The sequence below is a fragment of the Oreochromis aureus genome, linkage group 2, assembly GCF_013358895.1.
Source record: "Oreochromis aureus strain Israel breed Guangdong linkage group 2, ZZ_aureus, whole genome shotgun sequence".
Classification (NCBI taxonomy): Eukaryota; Metazoa; Chordata; class Actinopteri; order Cichliformes; family Cichlidae; genus Oreochromis; species Oreochromis aureus.
Window position 1 is genome coordinate 16,019,504 of NC_052943.1, and position 26,263 is coordinate 16,045,766.

General features: G+C 43.4%; 2 protein-coding genes across 3 annotated transcripts in view; one reads left to right on the plus strand and one right to left on the minus strand.

Moving 5' to 3' along the window:
* The first annotated feature begins 1,021 nt into the window (after positions 1-1,021).
* npas4a (neuronal PAS domain protein 4a) lies at positions 1,022-6,810 on the plus strand. Of its 2 annotated transcripts, none has more exons than XM_031735346.2 (8): positions 1,022-1,543; positions 1,992-2,155; positions 2,246-2,348; positions 2,443-2,752; positions 2,881-2,990; positions 3,152-3,287; positions 3,409-5,174; positions 5,304-6,810. In XM_031735346.2, exons 1-8 carry the CDS (start codon positions 1,369-1,371, stop codon positions 5,330-5,332), a joined length of 2,793 nt encoding a protein of 930 aa, XP_031591206.1. In that variant the 5' UTR covers positions 1,022-1,368; the 3' UTR covers positions 5,333-6,810. The 2 variants fall into 2 exon arrangements, with proteins under 2 accessions (XP_031591206.1, XP_031591266.1); XM_031735406.2 differs by having other exon boundaries at positions 1,995-2,155.
* A 3,416-nt stretch (positions 6,811-10,226) lies between these two features.
* mrpl11 (mitochondrial ribosomal protein L11) overlaps positions 10,227-26,263 on the minus strand; it is a 65,935-nt gene continuing 49,898 nt past the window's right edge. Inside the window, exons 3-6 of the mRNA XM_031745686.2 lie at positions 24,985-25,080; positions 16,727-16,820; positions 16,190-16,349; positions 10,227-10,451 (exon numbers count right to left, since the gene is read on the minus strand). Coding sequence (XP_031601546.1) covers positions 10,337-10,451; positions 16,190-16,349; positions 16,727-16,820; positions 24,985-25,080 — 465 coding nt within the window. The 3' untranslated portion in view covers positions 10,227-10,336. The remainder of the gene's footprint in view (positions 10,452-16,189; positions 16,350-16,726; positions 16,821-24,984; positions 25,081-26,263) is intronic.

The window sequence follows — 26,263 nt, forward strand, 5'->3', positions numbered from 1 at the left end:
ATTCTTGCAGCAGTCTGTGAGCAATAGGATCGTCAGTCTTATTGCAAAAAAATCAATTTCTACATAATAATAATAATCTGATAATCATTATCTAAGGATCAGGCAGTGCCCCACGCAGACACATAGGATAACAGAAAAACTTCTCTTATGTGGATTTCCTATATTGAAAAGATGTTGAAAAAACGCCAAAGCTCGCCTCTTAACAAACAAAATGAAATATTTGCAGCAAAGCCACGAAAACATGCGATAAATCCACATCTAACAGACTAAATAAATGGATACTGTCAACAGATTTTGCTCAGTTTTATGCGGTGATGGCCGCTTCAGATGCTCGGAAAACATTTCTGTGCATTAAACAGGAGACGGAGACGGTGTGCGGCAGCCTGGCTGACCGCGCTCTGCCTCTGCCCCGTCTCGATCTCACATTTTTCAGATGCCGAAAGCGAATGTGGTCAGAAACGAAGCGCACCCATCAAGCACCTGCCGTGTTTGCCCACAGGTCCGGGGCAAACAGGCATCGGCGGGTATAGCCCATCTCAGGTGCCAGACATATAAACACAGAGACCTCTTTTCGTATTCAACCCAGTCTTCCCATCCCCCCTCCTCTTCTCCCTGCACCCCCTCCTTTTCCTCCCCCTCCAATACACCGGAGTCCGGTGACTCCGTTTACGTTTTACGCTTGCTCCGCCCCATACTCGGTTTTGTCCAAATCGGGCTTTTTGCGTCGCCGGAGCTCCCGATTTCAGCCCTACGTCATCACCGAGTAGAGGGAAGAGCTGACGTCGGGGAAGAGTCACCGAGAGGAGAGGGCACGGGAGAGGGAGGGGGAGAGTTTCACCAATGCTAACACAGATATGAGACATATCTATCCCCCCCATGGCCCCCTCCTTTCTTCTCCACCCCCTTCCCTCCGTTTTACGTCGGTGTTGGTGCGTTGGGAGCCCCCCTGCTCCGACGGAGTCCCAAGCTATATAAGTGACCGGCGAGCAGAGTCCCTCAACCAGATTTACGGGTTCCGGACTTCTGTGCAAGAGACGGCTACTACAGCCGCCGATTCACCTGCACTCCGAAAGGAGGGACAGACATCCAGCAGCACGGCCAGCACCCGAGCTGGACGCTGCGGCGGAGCTACAGCTGACCTGGACCGGACGGGAGAAGGTTTTAAACCTTGCTCTGGAAAAGAAAACAGCTGAGATGAAAGTCCGATCACACACCTGAGAGCTTTTCCACTTTTGCCAACTGTCTCTTAAGACATCTCGGAGACAGGGATCCGCCGAGGCACGACCTCAAACAGCAACACTCCGCTCACAAACTCTCCAACTTATATCAGGAGGAATTTCGATATTTCACAGCAGCAAAGCAGCCACAATGTACCGCTCAACCAAGGGAGCATCCAAGGCTCGACGGGACCAGATCAACGCCGAGATCCGGAACCTGAAGGACTTGTTGCCCATATCTGATGCAGATAAAGCGCGTCTCTCGTACCTGCACATCATGTCACTGGCCTGCATGTACACCAGAAAATCCGTCTACTTCACTCAGGGTAAGAATGATTTTTTCAAAAATACATTTATCTATATACATAAAATCGACCTGTTGATGAATCTCGTGTTCTGCTGCATAGACGGACTGCATCTCTCACAGTGGCGGAATCAACAAGTGTTTCGGTGTTATCGAAGAGCTTTTGTGTTTATAAATGGGATTTGGGGGGTAAACTATGAATCCGTGACTCACTGATTTAACGTAAATAATCGACACTGAGGTTGATAACAGCGTTTAAACGGCACTTTGCCGCTGTCCGTGGTGCTGAAATGCCTCAGCATCCTGAGTGCTGCCGTGGCGCTCTCCGTGGTGCTGAAACACGCTGCGGCATCTGCGTTTACTATGCGGAGATCAGTCACATTGTGTTCTTTCTTTCTTATTAGCTACATTAACAAATATCATCCCCTGTTTTTTTCTTCACTCCCTTCCCATCTTCCCCTTTTCTCCAGAAGCAGGAGCTGGTGTCAGTCTCGAGGAGGGCGCGGGGTTTCTGTCTTTTCACGAACTGTCGGAGTTGATGCAGGCGCTGCCGGGCTTTTTGATGCTGCTGACCGGAGAAGGGAAGCTTCTGTACCTGTCAGAGAGCGTCTCCGAGCACCTCGGACACTCCATGGTGAGTCTACACACGGCCAGTGCCTTAGCAGTTCAGCAACCTCGAGTTTGGGATTCGTAACTAACGTGGCTGTGTGTGTTTCTTTCTCAGGTGGATCTTGTGGCACAGGGAGACAGTGTGTATGATATCATCGACGCCTCAGACCACTTTATCATGAGGACAAATCTGTCAGCGACTACATCGCTCGAGACCGGTAAGATAAATGTTTAATCTTTTTTTTTTTTCTCTACCTAACACAGACTGACAACCAAACGTGATGCTTAATAAAGCTCTCATTTCCCCTTCAGACCGTCTCTTCCGCTGTCGCTTCAACACCTCCAAGTCCGTGCGAAGGCAGAGTGCCGGAAACAAACTGGTTCTGATCCGAGCTCGCTGCCTTTCTCCCCCCTCTACTTCTCCTGCCGCCGGGTCTTACTGGACCTCCAACCCCGTCTGGGTGTGTTTCTGCTCTCCTCTGGAGCCCCACCCGACCCGTTCCAGCCCCGGGGCAGAGAGGGAGTCGACCTCCACTCCTCCCCTGGCCGAGTCCAATTTATTCCTGGCCTGTTTCCACTCCCAGCATGGCCGGGACATGAGGCTGCAGACAGCTCAGGACAGGTGAGTTCCCACAAAATAGCATTCCGTCTCCCACCTGTTGCTTTAATGTGAACTGGAATATGTTTATGAGATAAAGTGGTGAAACATTATCCCGCTAACACATCGCCACCCACTCTCCCCGCCTGCAGTGTGAGCGCCTATCTTGGCTTTGATGTGACAGCTTTAAGCTCCCGCTCCTGGTACAGCCTCCTCCACCCACAGGATCTGTCACATGCCTCTGCTCAGCACCGTAGCCTATGTAAGTGTACTCTTCACACATACTTACCAGTTACAACCAAACATGCCCACACACTTACACACTTTGGGCGCGCTGTGGCACATCCACACACTGAAAAACACTATGATGATTAATAGGATTACAAACTAACGCCAACTTGTGCTGCCACTCTTTTTCAACAGTGAGGGAAGGAGGAGAGGGCAGAGCTGAAATGGTGGTGCGCGTGCAGGCTCAGGACCAGTCGTGGGTTTGGCTCTACATGGTTCTTCAACTGCAGCCTGGTGAAATCCCCATCAGCAGCAACAACTACATCATCAGGTATTTACTAAAGCAAACCAAACACTACCCATCAATTTTGAGATCAAAAAAGTTGGTAAATGTGATCAAATCCCGCCAACCTAACTCCTCGGTTCTCCTCTGTTTTCCTTTTATCTCTCAGTGACTCTGAGGCTTGGTCAGTGCGCCAGCAGCTCAGCTCAGAGCAGACACAGCTGACCCTGGTCCTGAGTGCTGGGACGTCTCAGCAGGAGAGCCTGAGTCTCCAGTCACCAGAAACACTTTCCAGCCCAGACCAGGTGTTCACCCCTGGCAGCAGCGGCCTGTCCGGCCAGTCCTTTGACTTCAGCACTGCTGGCTGCAGTGTGGGCTCCTCTGATGAACCAGGGAGCTCTGCTGCCGAGGCCATGCAGCTAGAGGGTGACCCTCGCTCCAGTATCTCTTCGCTGGAGGAGGAAAGCTTCTTTCAGCAGCATCCCACTGAAACCCCATCAGCTGCTTCTTCCCCCACTCCAGTCACTGTTGAAACAGTAGCAGACTTAGACTTTTTAACCCAGAACATTCTCCTGCCACCTTCCTTCCAGCTCGACCCTCCACTGCCAGTTCTCCCCCTGCCTCTCCCCCCTGTGCCCACCTCACAAGCTCAGCAGACCAAAGAGTTTGTGTGCACACCCCCCTACACCCCCCAGGTGGGTGGGGCTAGCTTTCCTTTTGGCGAACCCCTCTTCAGCTTCGACCCCACAGGCACCACTACTCCTCCGCCCTCCGCTACAACTGCCACTGCCACCACCTCCTTGGCCCCCTCGGCATCCTCCACAGCCCCACCAACTACTGCCTCCAGCCCTGCTCCTCCCACTACCCTCTCTACCAAACTTCCTCTAGCACTACCTACCCCATCTACTGAACTCCTTTTCCCCATCGAGCCCTGCAGTGTCTCCCTGTATGAGAAATTGCCCCCAACACCTGACAGCCCCGGAGATGGGGACTGCACAGTTATGACCCTTCCTGAGGTACGGGGTCCACTGTATGTAGATGTACCACTGGGGCCCCTCCAGTGCCCCCCCGAAGGCCTCCTGACTCCCGAGGCATCACCTGGTAAACAGCCTTGCCTCTCCTTTTTCTCCCTTGAGAGGGAGAAGGAAAGGGCGGAAATATCCCTCCTAGCTCAACACATCAGCTCTCTGGCAGAGGGATTCTACCTGGATCCACTCTTGTCAAAACTCTCTCCTCCCTCTGTATCACCATCCTCCACCCCTCCCTCCCCCTTCCTGTCTCCAGCCATTGAAACTGCTGATTCAGTCCACATGCTGAAGGAGTTTTATCCCATCAAAGCATGGAGAGGTCTGGACATCCCCATCTTCCTCGACGATGATGATTCTCTGTTTGAAGAGAGCATCCTAGAAACCCTCCTCCAAGATGAATTTGCTCCTTCCCAGTCACCTGGCCTCTCTTCCCCCTTGACCTCCCCTATGCCCAATCCCTCGAGCCCAACATCTCCTCAAACCCCAGTATGTTGGCGCCAACCCTCCCAGTTTGAGGGAGTGGGCCACGTCTGTAGCGTCCAATCGGCGCAATGTAACTCCATGGCTGGGTGCGGGGCGACTGTGGCTGCTGAGGCCGGGGTGAAGGCAGAAGGGGAGGGGCTAGCGGAGGAAGCAATGGAGATCGAGGTGGTGTCATCTCCTGTGTCCTCTTGCTCCTCCATCCCAGCTTCCCCTCCCCTCATCCTCACTGCCTCCCCCAGCCCCACCACCTCCACGCCCATCGCCTCGCCCACGCCTGCCGTGTCTTGCACTCAGTCCCTCCTGGAGGAACTGGCCGTCCTGGAACCCATGTTTGGGGCAGGTGCCTCGATCGCCCCTGGCTTAGGGCAACAACCTGAGTTGTATCAACTCCAATGTCATCCATCGCCACAGTGCTTCCACAAAGGTAAGAAGCTTTCCCTTTCTTTTGCTCTCTTTTGTAAAATCTCAGATTTGTTTAATAAGAAGACAAAACACAAAATGAAAATGCCCCACTGATTGTGTCTTTCTCTCTTTTCTCTTTTTTGTCTTTCAGATGGGAGTGGAAGTGTTCCTCCGTTCTAAAATAAGTCTGTGACTTACTTCATTAAGTATGGCATATTGTCATATTTTGTGGAGATCCTTTTACTGAAAAGTAAAAAATATTTAAGTGTATAAATATACATAATGTATATACAACTTAAGGACTTTAACTCCTACATGTCTCCGAAGAACAAAGATTGGCTTTATATTTTTGTTCAGTCATTTATCTGTATACTACAACAAAACTGGTGCGATTTTCAACACGATGGTGCAAAACTACGTGGACCCATAACTGACTGGGTTCTGAGTCCACGTGGTGTCTCAAGCTTCTCTGTTACATGAGCTTCAGATATCATCAGGCAGAGACACCTCTCTGAAGCGCTGTTTAACTTCCAGATGCGCATTTGTATTCACTCGTAGTGAAAAATCTGTTGTGAACAAAAAATGAAAAAAACCCCAGAACAATACATTTCTTGTTATTTCAAAGGACAGATGATCTATAGCACTTTTGCCTGACATGCAGCAACGCAAACCCAAACCTCAAACGTATTGAAAGTCAAATGTTTACAATTTCTTTAAATCCTTTAGGATGAACACTGTCAGTTCACCAAAAACAAGAAAGATTTCTTGTCTGAAATCTTCTTTCCAGTCTTCTGACCTGGAAGACAGCTGTTCCTCACAACCTTCTAGGCGACAACAAATCTCCAACCATATTCAACAAAACCTGAGATACTTTGAGCTTTGAGTTTGCGACTTCAGACCTTTAACATTTCATATTTATCTCTCCATCTAAAATCTTGTGTATCAATGTGATGTGCAAACAAGAAAAAAAAAGGAAAAAAAAAAGAAAACATGTGAGGAGATCCTGGCATGTGAAGATCTCAGTATTGTTGCCGGTGTCCCATTGCTTTATGAGATGCAACACCAAACAAGAGATTGTCTGGAAGTTTGCTGGGGCTCTGATCATGCCACAAATCCACTGCTACTTTGTACTGTACATTAGACTCTGAATGTGGGCTCTTCAGGTCCCTCCTGGCCTGATGGCAGTTGGCTGGATATTCTTGCAGCATCAATATTTGAAATGCTGGCAGCTTATAGCGGCTCCTGTGTGCCTGAAATGGCCCTGACCTGCTGAACTCTGAACTCTTTATCATGTCCATTCAACATGGACAGTTGCATCGTTGCTCCACTGGAGCGCGGTGCAGTGAGGCACAATTGACTATGTGAATGAGCGATTCTTCTTTTTTGAGAGGGGTTAGAATACAAAAGTTTTGTTTTAAAAAATGAAAATACGGACGGGGTGCTATTTCTATTCAGTTACCAAGCGACACGGGTTGAGAATGGTACAATTCCCATGGTGTCGACATGCTCACGTAGAGTTGTCTACGGTCAAGTAAAGGATTGATTCCTACGTTCTAGCTATTAAAGGCTAAGTTACTATACATGTGTAAAATTATATAATTGTATGTGTGATATTTGAAAACAAAAACAAAAAAGATGTTAATGCATATGCATTATGTCTGTGGATGTAGGCATATGTTCTTTTCAGAAAGGTTGTACACATTTGTACATTTGTATGAAACAGTTATTGGTCTGTACATATAAGAAAAAGATTTTTATTGCATAAGATGGATTATATTCTAAACATCTTACTTACTGCAGAATGGACATTGTGGACCAGTGTTCTATTGTGATGCTTATAAGTGTATTTGGTTGTCATACAAATGCATTTATAATAAAGTGCACTTAATGCTGCTGATGCACTTGTGTCGTCATAGTCAAGCCCCCCTGTTCCTCCCTCAGCCACATCATCATCATCATCATCACCATCATCGCTATCATCATCCCACCATCCCTGCCTCTTCTCCTCCCTCCCCCCTTTTCGCTCTCCTCCATTTCTTCCCCTGGAGCGAGTTTCGCTCAGCAACAGCACTGACGCACACACATGACGAGACAGAATGAGACACTATCTGACTCACACTGACGCACACACTTGGCATCGAGGTTTTTGCATGTACGCTGGCACACACGGTTGGCCTCCCACTTATGATGATGCACACACACACAAACATAATAGTAGGCATATGACCCCCCCGCCACCCCTCTTTATAAATCTCAGTAGCCCACATTCACTGATGTACCTGCGACTCTGTCAGCGCTCGGCGTGGTGTAAGACTCCATATATAGGCATTCCTGCTCAAGTGCTCTGACTGAAACAGCCTCCCATCTATTCTCAGCCTCTATTCTGAAGGATCAGAGAGGGGAGGGCTGGAGAGAGAGGGGAGACAAAGAAGGAGTGAGCGGAGGCTAAAATTAGAGGTACAGTACAGAGGGATATGGGACAAACTGTCACACAGTGGAAAAGATGGACATAACCAGATATAACAAAACTGAAAAATAACAAACAATAACAAACAATAACAAAAAAAGATGAATATCCATCCATCTATATTCACTTATACATATATGGTTATTTATATAAGTGAATATAGATGGATGGATATTCATCTTTTTTTTCCTTTCAGGTCTCACTATCAGTGCCACGAAGCAGAAAAAATAAGCCTTTAATGTACACGTTGAAGCACAGGCTTAAACATCCACCCTTTCTCTGCAAGTGAACATTTTGTTCCACTAGTACCTGCTGCAGTGTTACTGATGGAGGTGAGTGGAGGGAGTACAGCACAGCTAACTGCTGCTATCTCCTGGCAAAGACAAGCACTGCAACAAGAGGAGCATGCTTTGTAGTACAGTATACGTTGTGGATGAAGCCATGTGAGAAAAGAGCTAATGAGGAAAGAACTGTTTTATATTTCAGGGTAAATTAACCAAATCAAATTCCAGGTGAAACTAAGATCCAATCTCCACTGTTTAACCTGGAGTATAGACACAGCTAATGTGAAACTGGATGATAAGAGTGGTCTCATTATTGCATTATCACAGATTAAAGAGTATACTTGGATACCAATATCTTTGTGATATACACTGATGAGCCACAACATTAAAAACTCGTTATTATTATCGTGTTGAGCAAAGAGAGATGTCACCTGGGGGCGTCTGTGGTATTTGGGACTGCCAGCAATAGGCTGTTGTGGGTTGGAGGGTGGGGGCTTCACCAGTCACCCTAGTTCATCATATATTAGATTGGGGACCGACCAGGGAAGTTAGCAATCTAGATCCACATCATCTCCACTGGTTCTTTGTGTCACCGTGGCAGAGCAGAGGGAGGCCTCAGCCTCAGTGGAGGGCTTTTTGGAGAAATGTGGTTATGTGTAAAAATAATATCAATATTAACCCCAGAACCCAATCAGAACCATTCAGCATTGCATGATAATGAGTTGCTCTAATTATTATCACCTCAGCAGTCATCAGTATGTGCAAAAATCACATATAAAATAATACATAAACAAGCAATTATATATCTTCTAGCAACAGCCAGTGATTGCAACTGTTGATCATTTCTGCAAGTAACCATTATGTTTATTTCTGCCTGAGAATATACCTAGTAATTCTTTCAATGATGTTAATTTTTTGCTTTTGATCACACGGTATGGTGCAGACCACCATCAAAAAACATGAAATAAAGAAATAATATTTGAAAAAAGTGTTGCTAGTCTCCAAATACAGCTACAGTGTACCCCTGTGGTCATAAAGGTTCAGGAACAATACTCAGGTAGGCTGTTAGTCCTAACGCCACTCAGTATTAAGGGATCCAAAGTGAGGCAAGAAAATATCCCCCGCACGATTACACCACCAGCAGCCAGAACCGTTGATGTGAGGGAGGACGGCAGGACGATGCAAGGCTTTCATGCTGCTTTTGCCAAATTCTGATCCTACCATCTGAACGTGACAGCAGACTCATCAGATGAGGCAATGTCTTCTTTTGTCCAAGTTTTGGTGAGGCCATCCAAATTGTAGCCTCAGTGTCCTGTTCGTATCTGACTTAAGTGGCGCCCAGTGTGGTCTTCTGCTGCTGAGGCCCATCTGCTTCAAGGTTCAGCGAGTCGTGCGTTCTAAGAGGTTACATACCTTGGTTGTAATGAGCAGTTATTTACGTTTCTGTCCCCTTCTTATCAGTTACGAGCAGTCTGACCTCTGGCATCAAGAAGGCATTTTCAACCAGAGAACTGCTGCTCACTGAATATGTTCACTTTTTTGGACCACACTCTGTAAACCCTAGAGATCCCTGACAGTTATGCTAGTTTATCTTGATTTGATAGAATAAAAATGAGGATAAAGTAAAATAATAATTCAGGGTTTTTAAACATAAATCAGCAAAAAAAAATCCCTGTTAATTCAGAGTCAAAGTAAAAGCTCATGTCTTTAAATTGCTTGTTATGTTCCATGAGCAGTTCAAGAACACAGTAGTCAACAAATAAGTACTGATAAAAGAAAATATTCCTCATATTTTACGAGCTGAATAATTATAATTTTTACTAAAATTATTCGACTGACAGTTACACCTAACGAGCTGTGTCAGCACTGGCAGACCAAACACATTTAAACAAAGTTTAAGTAGTTAAAAGTCATTAATTTGAACAACAGAAGTTTGAAGAACGATAAGATTCCTCTGAAAGTCAATAATTCTCTCACCGCCCGAGGTCCTTGTGATTTGTGCAATAATTAATGTGCTGAACCCCTCAGATCCCTGATAGATAGCAAAAAATGTGAAATGCGCAGGAAACCATATGCACAACCTGTCAAATACCCAAACTGCCTCCAGAAGTGTTAATAATAGATAATAACATCAAAGAGACTGAATATACAAATCCTTCCATGACAGAGAAATTACATTTTCATTAGCTGAGCTGGAAGGAAATTAATCACGCGGGCTCGTAAATATTTTGAAAATCTAAGTGGGTGTTGTTGCCGAAATGTAGGCGATGTAAGCCGTATGCCATTAAAGGGAAGTCTTAATATCAGAAAGACAAGGAAAGAGTGTCGTGTAACACGTTGTGTTTATTAAGTTCAGACACACACACATTAACAGTGTTTTTGCATGAATGTATAAAATGAATATAAAGAGAAATGCAGGGATGTTGCAAGACTTCATTTCTTCTTGCCCGCTAAAGCTTCGGCTGCAGCGGCTGCTGCTGCGGCAGCGTCCGCTTTCAACTTCTCCTCTCGCTGCTCCAGGAAGACTTTGTACTCATCAGCTGATAGACTGGAGAGGAGGACAAGGAAGAGAGAGAGAGAGAGAAAAGGAAGATTGGAGATGAGGACAGAGATACACCCTTATTTTTTAAACTTGACAGGAGAAATCCTTCAGCTATCTGCAACATTAACTCCAAACCCCTTTTTGTTTTCAGCTCCCTGAATGAAAGAGCACCGACTTCTCTCGGGGCTCACCACAATGCAGCAGTGTTCAGCAACCCATCCAGGGAAAATTTCATTGTACAAAAAGGCAGAGATACCAATTTCTTCACTGACAGTACTCCCAATAAATCAAAATGCACTGCAGCCACGAGACAAGTTAGGTTGTAAGCAAGGGGGAGAAACTGATTCTGGGAAAAATACAGCACTATTAGCTGAAGTAGAAATGGAAGCGGCAGAAGCAGATGATAGAGCCTGAATACTAAACTACATGATTAAAAAAAAAGAAACATGAAATGCTGTGCACGTCATAAATGATAAAGATCTGGAGGGATAGGACGAAATGCAAAGCGAACAGGTTTATGGCGCTTCGTCTAAAAGCAATCCAAAGCAACACGTACAAACCCATAACATCCCATTTTTTCTCTGATTTGGCACTATATACTATTTCTACAGTCACTATAAACTACACGCTGTGCTTCGGCATGCTGCGTTTGCAGTCAGTATATGGAAAAATAAACACGTTTAGCAGTTTTATTCTAACAGAAACCTCTGCAGCCTCGGAATCAAACTTTCATCCCACACAGGAAACAAATCACTTCTCTCCAAAGGTTTACTAGTTATTTTGTGTTTTCAGGCTTGTTTGTGGAGCTTTTTAATGACCGTCCACACTTCTCTTTTTTTCCCCCCGCAGCTGTGGGCAGCTCCTCCGCCGCCTCTGCGAACTACATTGTGGGTGAGCCCATTAAGAGCACATTGGAAAATCAAGGGTTTCTGGTATGCATACTAACTTTGAGCATATTTTGCTTTCATAGTGTAATCATAATACACACTCAGAACCCAATTTGCACGTTAACCCTTTAACACCAGGAGCAAAAACTGAGCGTTTTAACATGTTTCTCTTTGTACTGTAAACTACTAACGCAATTTGTTTTCCTTAAGCGGTGAATTTGTAATTACAATTTAAACAGAAAACAAAATGTAATTAATTTAACTATCACACCGATTGTGCCTCTTTTTTTTCCCCTCAAACATTTGGGTTTCACATTTTTCACTATGGAAACACCTTTGCGCTTAAAAATAAACTGCTACAGCCCTAACCATGTAGTTTACAGCAATAAACGTCACATTGTCTTTTAACATCGACTCTTTACTTCCATGAGCAAGAAGACAGCTTGGCACTGGTTGTGCCACCCTTGGTAGCAAGAACTGCCATCAAGTGTTAGTGATGTCCTACAATGGGTCACTCTTCTTTCTGGAATTGTTTTAATTCAGCCACACTGGAGGGTTGTTGGGCATGGGCGGTGTGTTTAAGCTCATACTAAAGCAACTCAGTTGGATTTAAGTCCAGACTTTGGCTAGGCCCCAAGTAATTTTATGTTATTGCCATCCAGAGGTGGACTTGCTGATGGGTTTCAGATTATCGTCCTCCTGCGTAACCGTGTAATGCCTGCACATTCCCTTGAACATTTTTCTCCAGAATTCTCATTTGTATAGTTTACAACAAGTCTTCCAGGTCGTGAAGCAGCAAAGCAGCCTCATACCATTACACTACGACCACCATGACTGTTGGCTTGAAGTTCTTTTCGTGAACTCAGTTTTATGCCAAATGTAACAAATCTTCAAAGTTCAACTTTTGGGAAAGGAATAATTTCCCAAAAGTCTTGGGGATAATCAGGATGCTTTTTGGCAATGATGAGCCTTTGTGTTCTTTTTTGGTCAGCAGTCGTTTTCTCCTTGGAACTCTCCCATGGAAGTCAATTCTCTTCCTTAGTGTTGAATCATGAACTCTGACCTTAACTGAGGCAATTTGGGCCTGCAGTTGTTTAGATGTTGTTCTGGGTTCTTTTGTGATGTCCTGGAGTAATTTTGGTAGGTCACTGCTCCTGTGAAGGTTCATAACTGTTCCAGGGTTTTTTCATTTGTGGATAATGGATCTCACACTGTGGTTCACTGGAGTATCAAGGCCTTAGAAATGACTTTGTACCCCTTTCCAGACTGACAGGTGTCAATGACTTTGCTTGAGTTTCTTTAAATTGTGACATGATGCGTTTCTTTTTGAGATTTTTTTAGCCTCCTTCACTTTGTCAGACAGGTTCTATTTAAGTGATTTCTTCATTAAAAAGATCTGGCAGTAATCAGGCCTGAGTGTGGCCGGTGAAAGTGAACCCAGCTTTATAAAAAAAACTGTGGTTAATCACAATTAACTAATGAGTTAGCAAAGAAGAAATATTTTTTTTCACACCAGGTAGGTTTAGATTTAGCAATCATCATTTAAAAAATGCATTTTGTATTTACACAGGTTATCTTTGTCTGATATTACAATTAGTTTGATGATCTGAAACATGTAATTGGGACAAATATGCAAAAACCTAAGAAACCAAAAAGGGGGCAAATACTCTTTCATCGTAGCAGCAGCCAAATCACATCAGTCACAAACATTCAGACTAAAAGATCATAGTTCAGCACTGAATGCCAGGTGTGATGTGATACACTGGTTGTAGATATTGTATAACAGTGTTAAGTATTCAAATGGTAACCCTGGAACCCTGCATCATTTATAGTTTTTAACATTTTAGCATATTAGCAGGCTGTTTCTGCACATTTCTTTTCTAATTTGTCTTAATGAAGCCTAATTGTGCACTGTGCAGCTGCATTAGCTCGATACTCATTATTAAAGGACTAGGGGCTTTTACAGGTCTGTGCAATGACTCACGTCGTACTGCAAGAAGGTCTCAGGTGTTGGGTTTCAGTATGTCTAATAGCCAATCAAAAGCACTCCAAAAACAACCCTACAGTGGCCACTGCAAACGATGTCCACGATGTCTGCTGTCTCTGTGTGTCTGACAGAGTCAGTCTGACATCCAGTGGCCACATTTACAGCATCCACAGACTGTATAAAATCATATCCACCTTGTGTGAATACTGGTTTCGAAGCCTTGAGCTGAGCATCTTTGTTTTTATGAATCCAGACGTCAAATGTGAGGGATGGATCTGACTGAGAACCCGAGGAAACCGCACACTCATCCAGCAGCAACCTGTCAATCACCAGGTAAGCGAGCGGCAGAGCACACTTCGCTTTATCGTCTGTTTTCCTCCACAAGGGGACTTTAAATTTACACGGAGCATTAAATAAAAATTCAAACTCTTGATTAAAACGATAAATTTCTTGCATTAATGTACTAAGCTATAAAATCAAGTTTGGAGTATCCTTCGAGTGTACAGTTATTTTTTGTTTAATCATCTCATAAACACAATTTTAACAAAATCAGAACCTCTCTCTGGGTTTATATATTTAGCTGCATCTTTTCACAAATGTTGGGATGGAAACGTGAACGTTGTCTGGTCTTAATGTAACTGCATATAATGTTGGACTTCATGTGTTCGGTGTGTTAGAAGACAAACAAGCAGCTTAGAAGGAACTTTTCGTTCTCTGGGTTTTTGGAAAACAGAAAACAAACTGTATTAAGCCGTTAGGATTATGCTCAGAGTCTGCAAAAGTTACCGCTGATAGTGTTATGATGTGGAGTCTGAACCATGGAGGCTTCCATTAGTGACCTCTGTCCACATCTACTGCCAGCACTGAGCGCTGCTTCAGTTGTTTGAATCTCAGGAGTATGATGAGTGGCGGTCGACTGAGAGGACTGATGAATATCTACCGTGATAAGTGAACGGATGCCGAGGCCATTTTGTTACTCTGACAATGTGGCGACGAGAATGAACTTCAAATTTGAAGGAAAACAGTTTCATTGGGTCTTTGATTGTGTTACTGTAGCAGCTTGGTTTGTCTTACAAGACAGCATGATGTTGCTGAAATGCTGAAATCCTGCTTAACTGCACATTTCTGCATTTCGCTACACCCCAATATGTTACAATGTTTGACTGGCCGTTGGACTGTCGTGTTGGCTGCTGTTGTCTTTTATAACGTGCATGCTTACAAAAAAAAAAAAAAAACCCAAAAAAACTCCATCCCAATAAGCAATAGGGTTATTTTGTCATAGTCTGCTATGTAATCTAAATTATTTTCTCCAAACAGGTGAATCATCCCCTTCTGGCCATTAGAAAGACTGAAGGTTGAGCACGAGTTTAGCTCACTGGGTGAGTAGGCGACCACATGCCCCTTGGCTGTATTACAGCAGCCGGGTTTGAGTCCAGCCCTCGACCCTTGGCTGCATGTATCCCCCTGCTCTTTCTCCCACCTTCCTTTTCGATCTTCACTATCGAATAAAGGCAAAAATGCCTAAAAAGTAATGTTTAGAATGAATGCTGACCTTTCTTTAATTCGGACACTGTGGTAAGGAAACGTTTCCTACTTATGAAACAGTGTTACCTGTTCTCTCCAGGTTGCAAACACCAGATTTCAGATTGCTGATTGCTTTTCCACTGCTGTCTCTTCAGCTTTTATACTGGGCCAAGGTCACGAACACACAACTGTCAGCCGACTGTTTTGGGAAAAGGCAATGTTCTTTATTCATAAGTTAATGTGAGCTACAGATTGATTTAGTGCAGGGTGATGCACAGGTTGTATTACTCTGAAACAAAACCGAGCTTTCCATCTTTTCCATCTGTATCCTTACAGTGTGACCAATGTCGCCTCACTGAGGGGATCCTCGCACATCTTCCTTGGTTCTGCCTGACGTTGTGCGAGTATTGGATAGAAATTTTCCAGTGTTCGTCATCCGCCTTGTCCAAAGACATTAAACCCAACAGCAGACTGGAAATTTCTGGATGCTCTGTAGAAACCTTTTAACTTCCACCTCATATCCAGATTGCTCTGTATCTGTGAATGTTGGTTGCCAATAAACTGATTCTTTTCTTTTCCACCCACCTTTGCACACTGGAGATGTTATTTGTTATACAAATAGAAGAATTACCTGTGTGTAAACCAAATACTCGGGGTAGATTTAATAGGATGTGGGGGCCTGTTCTTGATATATTACCTCTCACAAGCAATGAGCTTTACTTATTTCTCAGCCCAACAGGGTACCGAGTCCTTTTTATATATTTTGGTTATTTTCTGTTTTCATAATGTCAATACTCCGTATGTATTACCATCTGGCACACTCTTGTTTGTTCACTGTTCTGTGTCTGTTCATGGCAAAAAGAAATAAATGAAAAGAAATGAAATAAGGATAAGGATATCAGTCTGATCCTGTCTGAAAAACCTAGATTCGGTGTTGTTGAAAAACTGCTGATCTTTTTAATTCCCTTCTACATTATCCTGCGTTCACTTTGCCGTGCATCAGTGGGTGTGCACTGGATCTTAACAGGAGGAAGTTTGTAGGAATCTAGCAAGAAAGGATCAGTACTCTGGAGGCATTTCATCCTGCTATGTCAACAGCTTTTCTTCATATGTTTGCAGAAGTTTTTCGCCTCACAGCAAACTGTGGGCAGTTGAATTCCCAGAACTGAAAAGCTCGGATGAAGACTTAAATTCCCCTGCCTGCTTTTCTCCATCTGGTACCCTCACTCTTGTTCAGCCTAACACTTGTTGGGATTCTTTCATTGCACTGAAACATTCGATTGGTGCTTCCTGATAGCTCAATGAAATGAGATTAGAAGTACGCCAAGTACAGAATCGGGACTTACTCGTTGACCACCTTAATGCCCAGGGAGCGAGCTGAGCCGATGATGCTTTTCACGACCGTCTCAAGGGAGGCGTTCCTCATTTTGAAGCATTCGTCCTGAGCTTTCACCTGTGCGATTTCATACACTGCTCTGACGGACACCATCCCCGCCGTCTCGTGACCTTGACGCGCACACAAAACAGAGGGCGAAGCATGAATAAAACAATAAAAATTCATTCCACATATCAAGAAAGGTTTGGCATGAAGGAGGGCAAAGCGAGGGGGAAATCTGTGTGCACAGGTGAGTGTGTCGGTGTTGCAGAAGTCAGCTGAAGGTAGCTCGAAGCATAAAACGTGAAAATCCATAATTCTCTTTCCCTAACACACCATGTTTGCCACTTCCCACCTCTGCCGCAGCGTTTCCCCATATGTCATGAATTTAACATCAATCACAGCAAAGCTCAAATCCGAGTCCATGAAGAGACATGTGTCCATAACAGGATGCGCTCAGCAGGTAAAAACTTAAGAGCAGATACATGACTGAGGCAAGACCTCTCACCTGTCTTTCCAGCTCCTTTTGCAATTCCTGCCGCTTGTTTGAGGAAGTAAGACACCGTGGGCTGGCCGATCGTCAGGTCATACGTTCTGTCAGGCTGAGAGTGAAGAAGAGAGACAGAGGAATTAATATTAACACCCATGAACCCTTGAGAGTGTGAATACATGAGATTTTGCAGAATGTATAAATATTATTGTAACCAAGATTTTAACATCCTGATCCTGACCCTATTGCCAGTATTGCTTTGTGCTTTAGCACAGCCAAAGTACATGGGACAGTGTTTACCAGAGATCCTAATTATTATTTCCCCCAAATTAACACCAGTGTGTTTGCATCCCCCTGGAAAAAATAAAAATACTGGCACCAAAATCCTATGTCACCCCATTCTCGAGTTATCACATTCTGTCTTTAGTAGATACAGCTACGGTATCAATTTGAAGCTCCTTGTTTTTGAATTATGACATTCACAAACTTGGATGTTGGCAGGATGATGACATTAAAACACAGTACAGCCTTTAACAAGCCTAAATTCATGAAACAACTTCATGCAGCAAGAGAACTTTAATCATGATGTTATGGGATGTGCGCAGCCAAAGCCCACAGGCTCTGCCAAAAAGAGATTAAAGCTGCCCAGGACATGACTAACACACGTCTACTGAGCGTCACCGAGGTCAGCAGAGACATTGTGAGTGAAATGGCACTTAAACAATCATTAATAGAAAGAGAGTTCTCTCCCAATCCAGAAAACAGCTGAGCAAATTGGGTTGTTTCAATGGCACACGTCTACAATGGAGGGTCATGACAGTTTCTGCTGTGATGTGTCAGGTACATTCACTGGTCGATTCATTAGGTACACCTTGCCAGTACCCAGTGGACCCGTTTAGCCTTCAGAACTGCCTTCATTCAGAATTTTGGTCCATACTGACATGATGTGAATCTCCTATTCCATGCCACTGTGGAGGCCATTTGAGTACAGTGAAACCATTATCATGTTCATGACACCAGTTTGAGATTATTTGAATTTTGTGGCATGATGGGTTATCATGCTGGAAGCAGCCATCAGAAGATGGATGCACTGGTCATAAAGGGATGGACTGATGGTCAGAAACAATATTCAGGCAAGCTGTGCTGTTTGTTACTAATGGACCTAAAGTGGGTTATGGAAATATCACCCCAAACTGCTACAAGACAGGACAGATCCACAATTTCATGTTGTTTGCACCAATTTCTGACCCTTACATCTGAATGTTAAAGCAGAAATCAAGACTCATCACATCACGGGCAACATTTTTTCTTCAATTCTCCAATTTTGGTGAGTCTGTGTGAACTGTAGTTTGTTTCCTGTTCTTAGCTGACAGGAGTGCCACCCAGTGAGGTCTGCTCATCTGCTTCGAGGTTCCACTTCTTGTGCATTCAGAGAAGCTCTTCTGCATACCTTGGTTGTAATGATTGATTATTTGAGCTGCTGTTGCCTTCCTACTAACTTGAAGCAGCCTGTCCATTTTACTCTTGACTTCTAGTATCAACAAGGCATTTTTACCCAGACTGCTGCTTCTCACTGGATATTTTCTCTTTTCAGACCATTATCTGTAAACCCTACAGACAGCAGTGTGTGAAAATCCCAGCAGAACGGCAGTTTCTAAAATACTCACACCAGCCTGTCTGGCAACAGCAACCATGCCGCACTGAAAGTCACGTAATTCACCTCTCTTCATTTTCTAATGCTCAGTTTGAACTTAAACAAGGTCATCTTGACCATGTCTATGTGCCTAAATGCACTGACTCGCTGCTCCCTGACTGACTGAGTAGATATTTATGTTAACGAGCAATTGAATAGGTCTACCTGATAAAGTGGCCGGTGATTGTGACCTGACATCATCATTGTGAGGAGCAAGAAACTGGTTAAAAAAATGTATTTTCATGCACTGGACATTTTCATGCAGAATAATAAGGGAGATTTTAGAAACGGCCTCCTGGGTTTTTCAAACATCACCATCTAATTATTTTTTCAGAAAACGACTCTGAGAACCGAATGCGTGCTAATGCATGAGGAGCACAAATTAAATCTAATTGCAGCAGCTGAGCTAACATTCACAGCAGCTTGTTGAGTTCGAAAACTCTTTCCGACTCATTTTGAAATTAGATTTTGAGCCAAGATGTCAGAAGCAGCTCTACCTTCCAGCACGATTCTTTAAAGTCTGCTCTGAAGCTGTCGCCACGCATCACGAGAGCAACTCTGGCGGAGAATTACGACATTCGTCTAATTGGTTTGAACGAACAAACAGATTAACCTTCTTAACTCAGATAATTGAAAATGGCGGATAATCTTCAAACACAGTCTTGAGTCATTTGGATTCTCTGTACTGCTGAGTTTGCTGAAAGTCTTAACGCAGCAATATAAAAACATAGCTTGGTCCTACTTCTCACAAGATTAGGACATTTCTGGAAATTCAACTTAAGGCCCGTTAAATTGCAAAAAGTTAAAAAGCTTTTAATATCACATGAGTAAAGCAAAGATAATCGCATATTAGTCGGTCTTCTTCGGGGTCTGGAAGCAGTGTGCTTCATGTTTTAAGGGCGAATTAATTCACAGTATTAATCCTACCCAGTGGATTGGGAGAATTTACATTTTCTTTATTCCACTGTGAGAACCTTTATTTCAAATAAGTTGTTTTCAAGGTTATGATGTCAATTACTGCACCAATCAACAAGGCAGCTTATTATTTTGTCTTTTTCTGTTATGGATAAAGTTTATGCCATAACCTGCTGGTTCACTGTGAACCTTTTAATGCCTCAGCTGCATTAGAATAAAAGTTGGACAGCAACCTCCTTGCAACTAGGAAGAAGAAAAATTTAATGTTTTTTCACATCCAGCGACTGATTGCAAGTAGCTCCCGTGACCAACTAGTTACCCAGAGCTCGAGCATGTACCACCCTCAACCTTGAAAGTGGCTGACCGCTTTCAATTAACAAGACAAGCACACAGGTCACCTGATAGGACAGAACCTCACCTGGACCCCGGGCTTTGAGTTCTCAAGGTTCATTCTCACTTTGCATTTCTGGTCATCTCTATATTAGGGTTTCATATTCTGCATTGTTAGAATTTAGCTTTCTGGTATTTCTATATCTTGTTTGTTGCCTTATACAAGTTCTGTTTGGAGTTGTTATTTCGTGCCTTCAGTTGCAGAAATCTTTAGGTTTACTTAGTAAAAACCCTTTAGTTTTCCCATTCTGTTCCTCTAGTCTTTGTATTTTTGTCTCCCTTGTTCCTCGTTCAGTTGTGCCTTGTTTAATTTTGGTAATTGTTGTTCTCTTTGTCTTGTGTTCTGTTTACGTCCCCCAGTCTTGTTATGTCTACAGTTTTCAGCCGTGGCTCCCACCTGTTATCTCCCCTCTTCATCGTCTCTGTCTCCCTCTGTTCGGTGTCGCATCGTCTGCATTATCTGCGAGTTCCCAGCTTCTGTGTCATGACACAGAGTGCCGTCTAATTTGTAAACACATTGCCAACACACTGTGATCAATCTGAGTCAGTCTGCAACAATGTGCACGACTTGCGGTTGGGGACTTGACTCAAACAGTTGCCGATTGGTCATATTTTTGCATAAAAGCACGACTGCTGAGCGCTTGTGACTGGAGTCACAGGCGCTGGAGTTTCTGAGGCTGGAGAATTTCTATGTATGCAGATGGCAACATACTTGCAATTTTTTGACAATTTATCACAGTTAATCACCGCATGAAATTGCCAGTTTGACCCGATTCAGTCACAAACCAATCTTGTTGGTGTTTTATCGCAGTCTTTGAGAGTGGTTGCATCTGGTTTTCGAAGCAACCATTTCAAAAAGCAAAATGATCGCAAGCTGGTCACAATAATATTGGTCGCGTCAGATGCTGTGTTAAACTCTCAGGAAAACTGTGAAGCTGGATGCTGCTGTAACAAAACCTCCATATGAAGTTACTGCCTTGTGTGAAGAATGCAAGTTTATATTTTAAGAAAATGTTCTATTAAAGTTTTCCCATAAATCGGGCTGCATTAGTTATGTCTTCAGCTTAAGCGTCGCTGTTCTGCAGCCTTTTGGATTATCGTAAATTAATCTGACTTCAGTCACAGGTTACTTTTCATTTGTGCGACCTGCATGAACCAACACAGTAAAAACACATTGTGTGAGGACAAGATGATGATGATTAACAGACTGGTATTCCGATAGATTAGATTTCCACTCTTACACTACAAAGTCGATGCCCACTGTGTTCGTACCGACACATTCTGACACTGTATCTCACCCACAGACTTTCAACATGCGGACTGGAGGGAGACTGAATCACTGACCTTCCGATTAAATGACTCGACTCAAGTCAACAACATCTGGCGTCCCATTACTAAGCAGTCGGATTCTCCAACTTTCTCCTTCACACCTTTTTAACTTCATGAAGTTTTCCATCAACGGCAGAGGAAAAGTGATTAGAAGAAGATATAGGAGGGGATTATTTGGACTATTCCACTGCAGCCTTAATGAAAATGACCCTATTTCTCACTTGCTTTATGATCTCAGCAAAAATTTTCCAGGCGAGTTTATGGTCTCCAGGTGTAGTTTCAAGTCTTTTTTTAGTGCAGTTAAGATGTACGGTTGTAATTTATGATCTCTACCATAATCACAAGGCAGCCTCGATTTAGGGCAGGGTTACCTTGGGATTGACAAGTTGCTCCCGTATGAGGGTGCAGAGTCCCTCGGTTGTTTATGTACACATCCAGCAGATACAAAGCATATTTATTGATTTGGAGACATGTTTCAGACCACTTGAGGAATTGCGAGTCTTTTTTTAGCTCTAGTTTAGCCCCACCAGCTCCTCTGGGGGAGTAGCTGACTCTTCAGCCACTAAATGCTCCACTATGTTCAGCAGATACTTGCTAACAGTGACAGTCTGCTGCTGTTCAGTGCTGGGCATGTACCGTTCAGTGGATTTTTCTGAGCTGTTTCACTGAACAGCCGCCTACTGTGGCATGAAAATAACACCGATGAGGCTGAATCGGAAGAGAAAAGGCCACTGACCAAAACAAAGAGCAGAGGGGAGCGCAGTGTCGGGTGATATTTGTGTTTATTTTTTCATTTTCCACAGCTTTCACATCCCTTGTGCCACTTCATCTGCTTTTTACATGAACGAGACTCACTTAACTTTGAAGTAACCCAAGCCATCTGCATGAGGCGTTTCCATTTTTCTGTCTACTATGTGCGTGTTTAGAGGAGTGCTGCTGCACATCTGCTCCCGAGCCCCATGTGCTTACCCCCTCTCCGTCCTCCCCTCAGGACCAAAACAAAAATAATTTCTTCAGCCTCACTGAGTCATTCTGACCCTGCTTTTTTTTTTTTTTTTTTTTCCCACCAAATTCAGATTCCTTCCCTGGTTGGAGGTTTTTATTAGCTAGAATATGACAGCCAATGCAATCATTAAACCATCTTGGGAGAGTACTTTACATCATCTATTTTCTGTCACATAAAAATTTAAACAAACACAAGACAATAAAGTGCAGGCTGAGCTGAGAAGACACCGCGGAGCAGGTGATTTGTCATCGGAGACATGTTATCTCGCACGATATGACCTTTCGATGGAAGGAAGATCATTTATTCTTTGGAAAAGCTGTTGGTTGTAAGAGTTCAATTAGCTGCTGTTGTTTCTGAAGAGAAAACACCTGCTCGGGGATTTTTCTGACGAGCAAAATGAGCAAGCAGAAAATTCAAAGATGGATAATAAAGAGGGAGCGGGAGCAAAGGAACAGCTAGTGACGTTTAAGAAGGAGTTCAGCATTTTGGAGAATATGCTTATAGATAATATAGAGTCAGAAGATCAGATTTGCTGATTTTGCCCAAATAAAAACTGTCTGAGCATCTAAAATTAATTAATTAACAGGATTTATGTTGTTTGCTTGATCTCGACACACATTTTGCAGTGGTCACCGAACCAGCCATTGACTGTATATAAAAGATGGTGGCAGACACTGTGACATCACCCAGTTGTATGTCAAGCCTTTTGAATAGGGCTGAGTACCATTTATTTATGAACCAATACCAGTCCTAGGATTTGGTTTTGGTTACTTTTTTCGTTCCTTGTTTTGAAATAATAAAATTCAAAATGTTGTTATTTACTTAAAACATTTTACATACCACACCAGCTGCCCTGGTCACTCTATAATGATGGAAGGTTACTGACATAGTGTTTTCATGCGACAATATTATATAGTAATCTTAGGCTGTTACTTATTGGTACATTTTGAGGTTTAGGCCACACTATCTAAGATAATTGTGTTTGTTTACCATAGGTAGCATGCTGGAAAGACATTTCAACGCAGCCAGTGTAAAAATGTTATTTTAAAACTTCAACTAACACTGTGGTGGCACGGTGATTTTTTGGTTAGCTCCGTAACCTCAAAGGGTCCCGGTTTAACTCCCCTATCTGGCTGCGACGTTTCTGTGTGGGTTTGCATGCTCGTCCCATTTCTGTGTGCGTTCACTCCGGATACTTCGGCTTCCTCCCACAGTCCAAAGACATGCCTGATCTTAGGTTAACTGGAGATTCTAAAATGGCTTATTTTTAAAATGAATTTTAATAATGTTTTAACCGACTGACTGAGACTATAAAACCTAATTAAAAAAAACTGAATAAAAGACTTCCATATAATCTGACCTCTGTTTAGCGACCGACTATTCATTAGAAAGAAAACAGGTTTGGCTTCACTTCCAGGCCTGGAGGTTTCCCCCCCATCTTTTAGATACAGTCTATGGCATTAGCAAATGACTTCTCAGATGCGACTTGAATTATTCATCCATTTACTACTTGCTTCATAATCAGGAGTTCTGTGTAGAAGACTAAAAAAAGAAACAATGCAAAAAAAAAAAAAAACCCAAAACCCTTTGGAGACTCATTTGCTCTCTGCCGTCAAATACATCACAGTTAACGTTGGTTAAATAAATAAGCTCTGACATGCATTTCCGTAACATATACACATTATCCCGAGCAAGCTTACCCAAATGATTAAATACTTTGTTTCAGTGTTTGCATCGGGGTGTGCTGCATAGCTCTTGCAAAACTACTGTTTCACTCATGCAAGTCTACAGCTGTGGTGGTTCCAGATTTAAATATCTCAACAATTATAAAAAGTATTTCCTCACATCCATGCCCCACTCAGGATGGATTGTAATAATTTGGACAATGTTCTGACTTCTTCGGGTCAAGAAGTTAATTTGTGCAATATCTGGCTTCAAACACCTGAAAAATTAATGACATTCTCATCGTCCACAGCTGCAACTCAGCATGTCAGAGTTAAGCTTAAAGAACTGCTGTGACCAAGAGCTGGCACAATAGCTTTTTGAGGCTTCTGGTCTTTTTGTCTGAAGAAATATGATGGAAGCATCACTTTTTTCTAACTTCAGACGAGGCCCAGGATAGCTGTTGCCCCCCTGCCTCCAGCCCTTTTACTGAGCTAATTGCCTCCCGGCTTTCACACACGGACATGACAGTGGTATCGATCTTCTCATCTGACTCTCTGCAAGAAAAGTGAAAAAGTGGAATGTCTGAAAAAGTCAATTTGTTCCTTTAAAGTAAGATGAAAGGGACTGTAAGATGTGCTTAAACCTACTGACAAGGATGAGGTGAAGGCCTGCAGAGAAACATCCTCTCAGAGGCTGACACATGTTGCATGCGCACACATTACACATTACACGCAGAATGCACACACACTGTGCAGCTTGAACTGCAACGCTACAAATCACCAGCAGATGGCACTGCACTGATAGACAGAAGCAGGGCTCCAGATGTGATGGCAGAGCTGTTGCTGGATATTGCATGTCAAAATAAATTCACGCCTCTGAAAGGATTAGGCTTTCCCTCCTTGTGAACCTCATTACACAACACACAGAGAGCAGCGAGGACACAGCACACAAAAGGTGGGAGGGAGGTATGAGGAAGTCAAAAAATATGTTCTTGTGTGAAATAAATACTACAAACATAACACCTCTTTTTAGAGTAATTCACGTCTCTTGCATGCACTTAATGCTTCTTGACTCCAGGTTCCTCTGGGTATTGCTTCATTAATGAATGCAAATGGAATGGCTTACTTCGCTGGTAGAGTATGAATAATGGAAGTGCTGCGATAATGTTATGCAGCTCGTGGAATTAGCCACAATCGTGGTAGGGAGGGGCGCTAAGTGCTATGTGTAATGGGTCAGGGATGGGGTTAGACAGACCCACAGCGAGCTGCACAGACATACCTTCACATTGATCTTGATTGGGAGAGGGATGCCCTCCTTCAGCTCCTTGGTTTTCTCATTGAAGTCCTTGCAGAACTGCCCGATAGGGATTCCTTTCTGGATTGGAAAAATTGTGGAGGGGGGGGAAAATGGAGAAGAGAGGGAAATAAACATGGAAAAATGGTGGAGGATTGCTTTAAAATGTATGAGCTCTTATAAAAAAACTCAGCCAAGCATCACTCATGTCACACTGTGCTGCCAGAATACAGATGCCTGTGCTGCTGTCAGTCAATCAATCAATCACTCAATCAAAAACCTTCAGAGGTCTGACTGTATTCACACGTGAGCAGCTCAGAGCAGCCATGTGACACTGTACACTAATTTTATATATATATATATATATATATATATATATAGTGGGTGAGTGTGTGTTGATATTTTGCTGGAGACATTTTTTACACGTCCCACTGTGCGTGCATGTGTGCACACAGCCCCTTTGTTGTTTCAGACAAACTGTTTATGTGTGCGTGTGTGTTTGTCACTCGAGCTATGACTGAATGCATGTTGGGGCCCAGAGCCAGAGAAACCCAGTGATGAATGAGCTCCCATTTTCTAGCTCCTGCGAGGCCAACCAGAGCGAAAGCAAAATGGATGGGTGACATTAAGTCAACACCCGGCCAATGCTGCTCCTTTGCAGCGCTCCTTTTTGGAGATGAATTCAGTGGCAAAGACTAATAAAGAATCTAATTATTACTGCTGAAATTCAAACTGACCTTCACCCGCCATCCTTCCCAAAGGCAACACACTGATTGAAATGTTCATTTTAGAAATGAGAGAAGGAAAAAGGCTTTTTTTTTTTTTTAATACGCAGTTTAATGGACTCGCGAGCTTCTACTGCTCCATGACAGAGCACACTGAGCAGCTCTAATAGTGGATCTGATGAAAAGTCAGTCATCCCGAGACATTCTCCAACGACAGGTTGGGAAAGACATTTATTTGAAGTTAACGGAGCAGAAAGTTCTCTGAACATCATCTCCTCTAACGGCTTCAAAAGCACCTGATGAATGCTAATCAGTCGCTCGATCTACACAACCGCATCGCTTCATCAGCGTCTAAAATGCTACTACGCATTACTCACTGGCGTTTCTTTGCATCTGCTAAGACAATAACAACAAACTGATTGAAATTTCAGCACATCACACAAGCTGCAGCAGGTCGTTGTTTGAGCTGATGGGTTCTATCTGAATTACAATATCCTACTAATGAAAAGAAACACAGCTTTGTCTCTGGAGCCCTCACT

Coding starts and splice junctions, on each gene's coding strand:
- npas4a (XM_031735346.2), top strand. CDS start 1,369: ATGTACCGCTCAACCAAGGGAGCATCCAAGGCTCGACGGGACCAGATC. Junction 3,288..3,408: donor AGCAACAACTACATCATCAG/GTATTTACTAAA, acceptor TTTATCTCTCAG/TGACTCTGAGGCTTGGTCAG. Junction 5,175..5,303: donor GCCACAGTGCTTCCACAAAG/GTAAGAAGCTTT, acceptor TTTGTCTTTCAG/ATGGGAGTGGAAGTGTTCCT.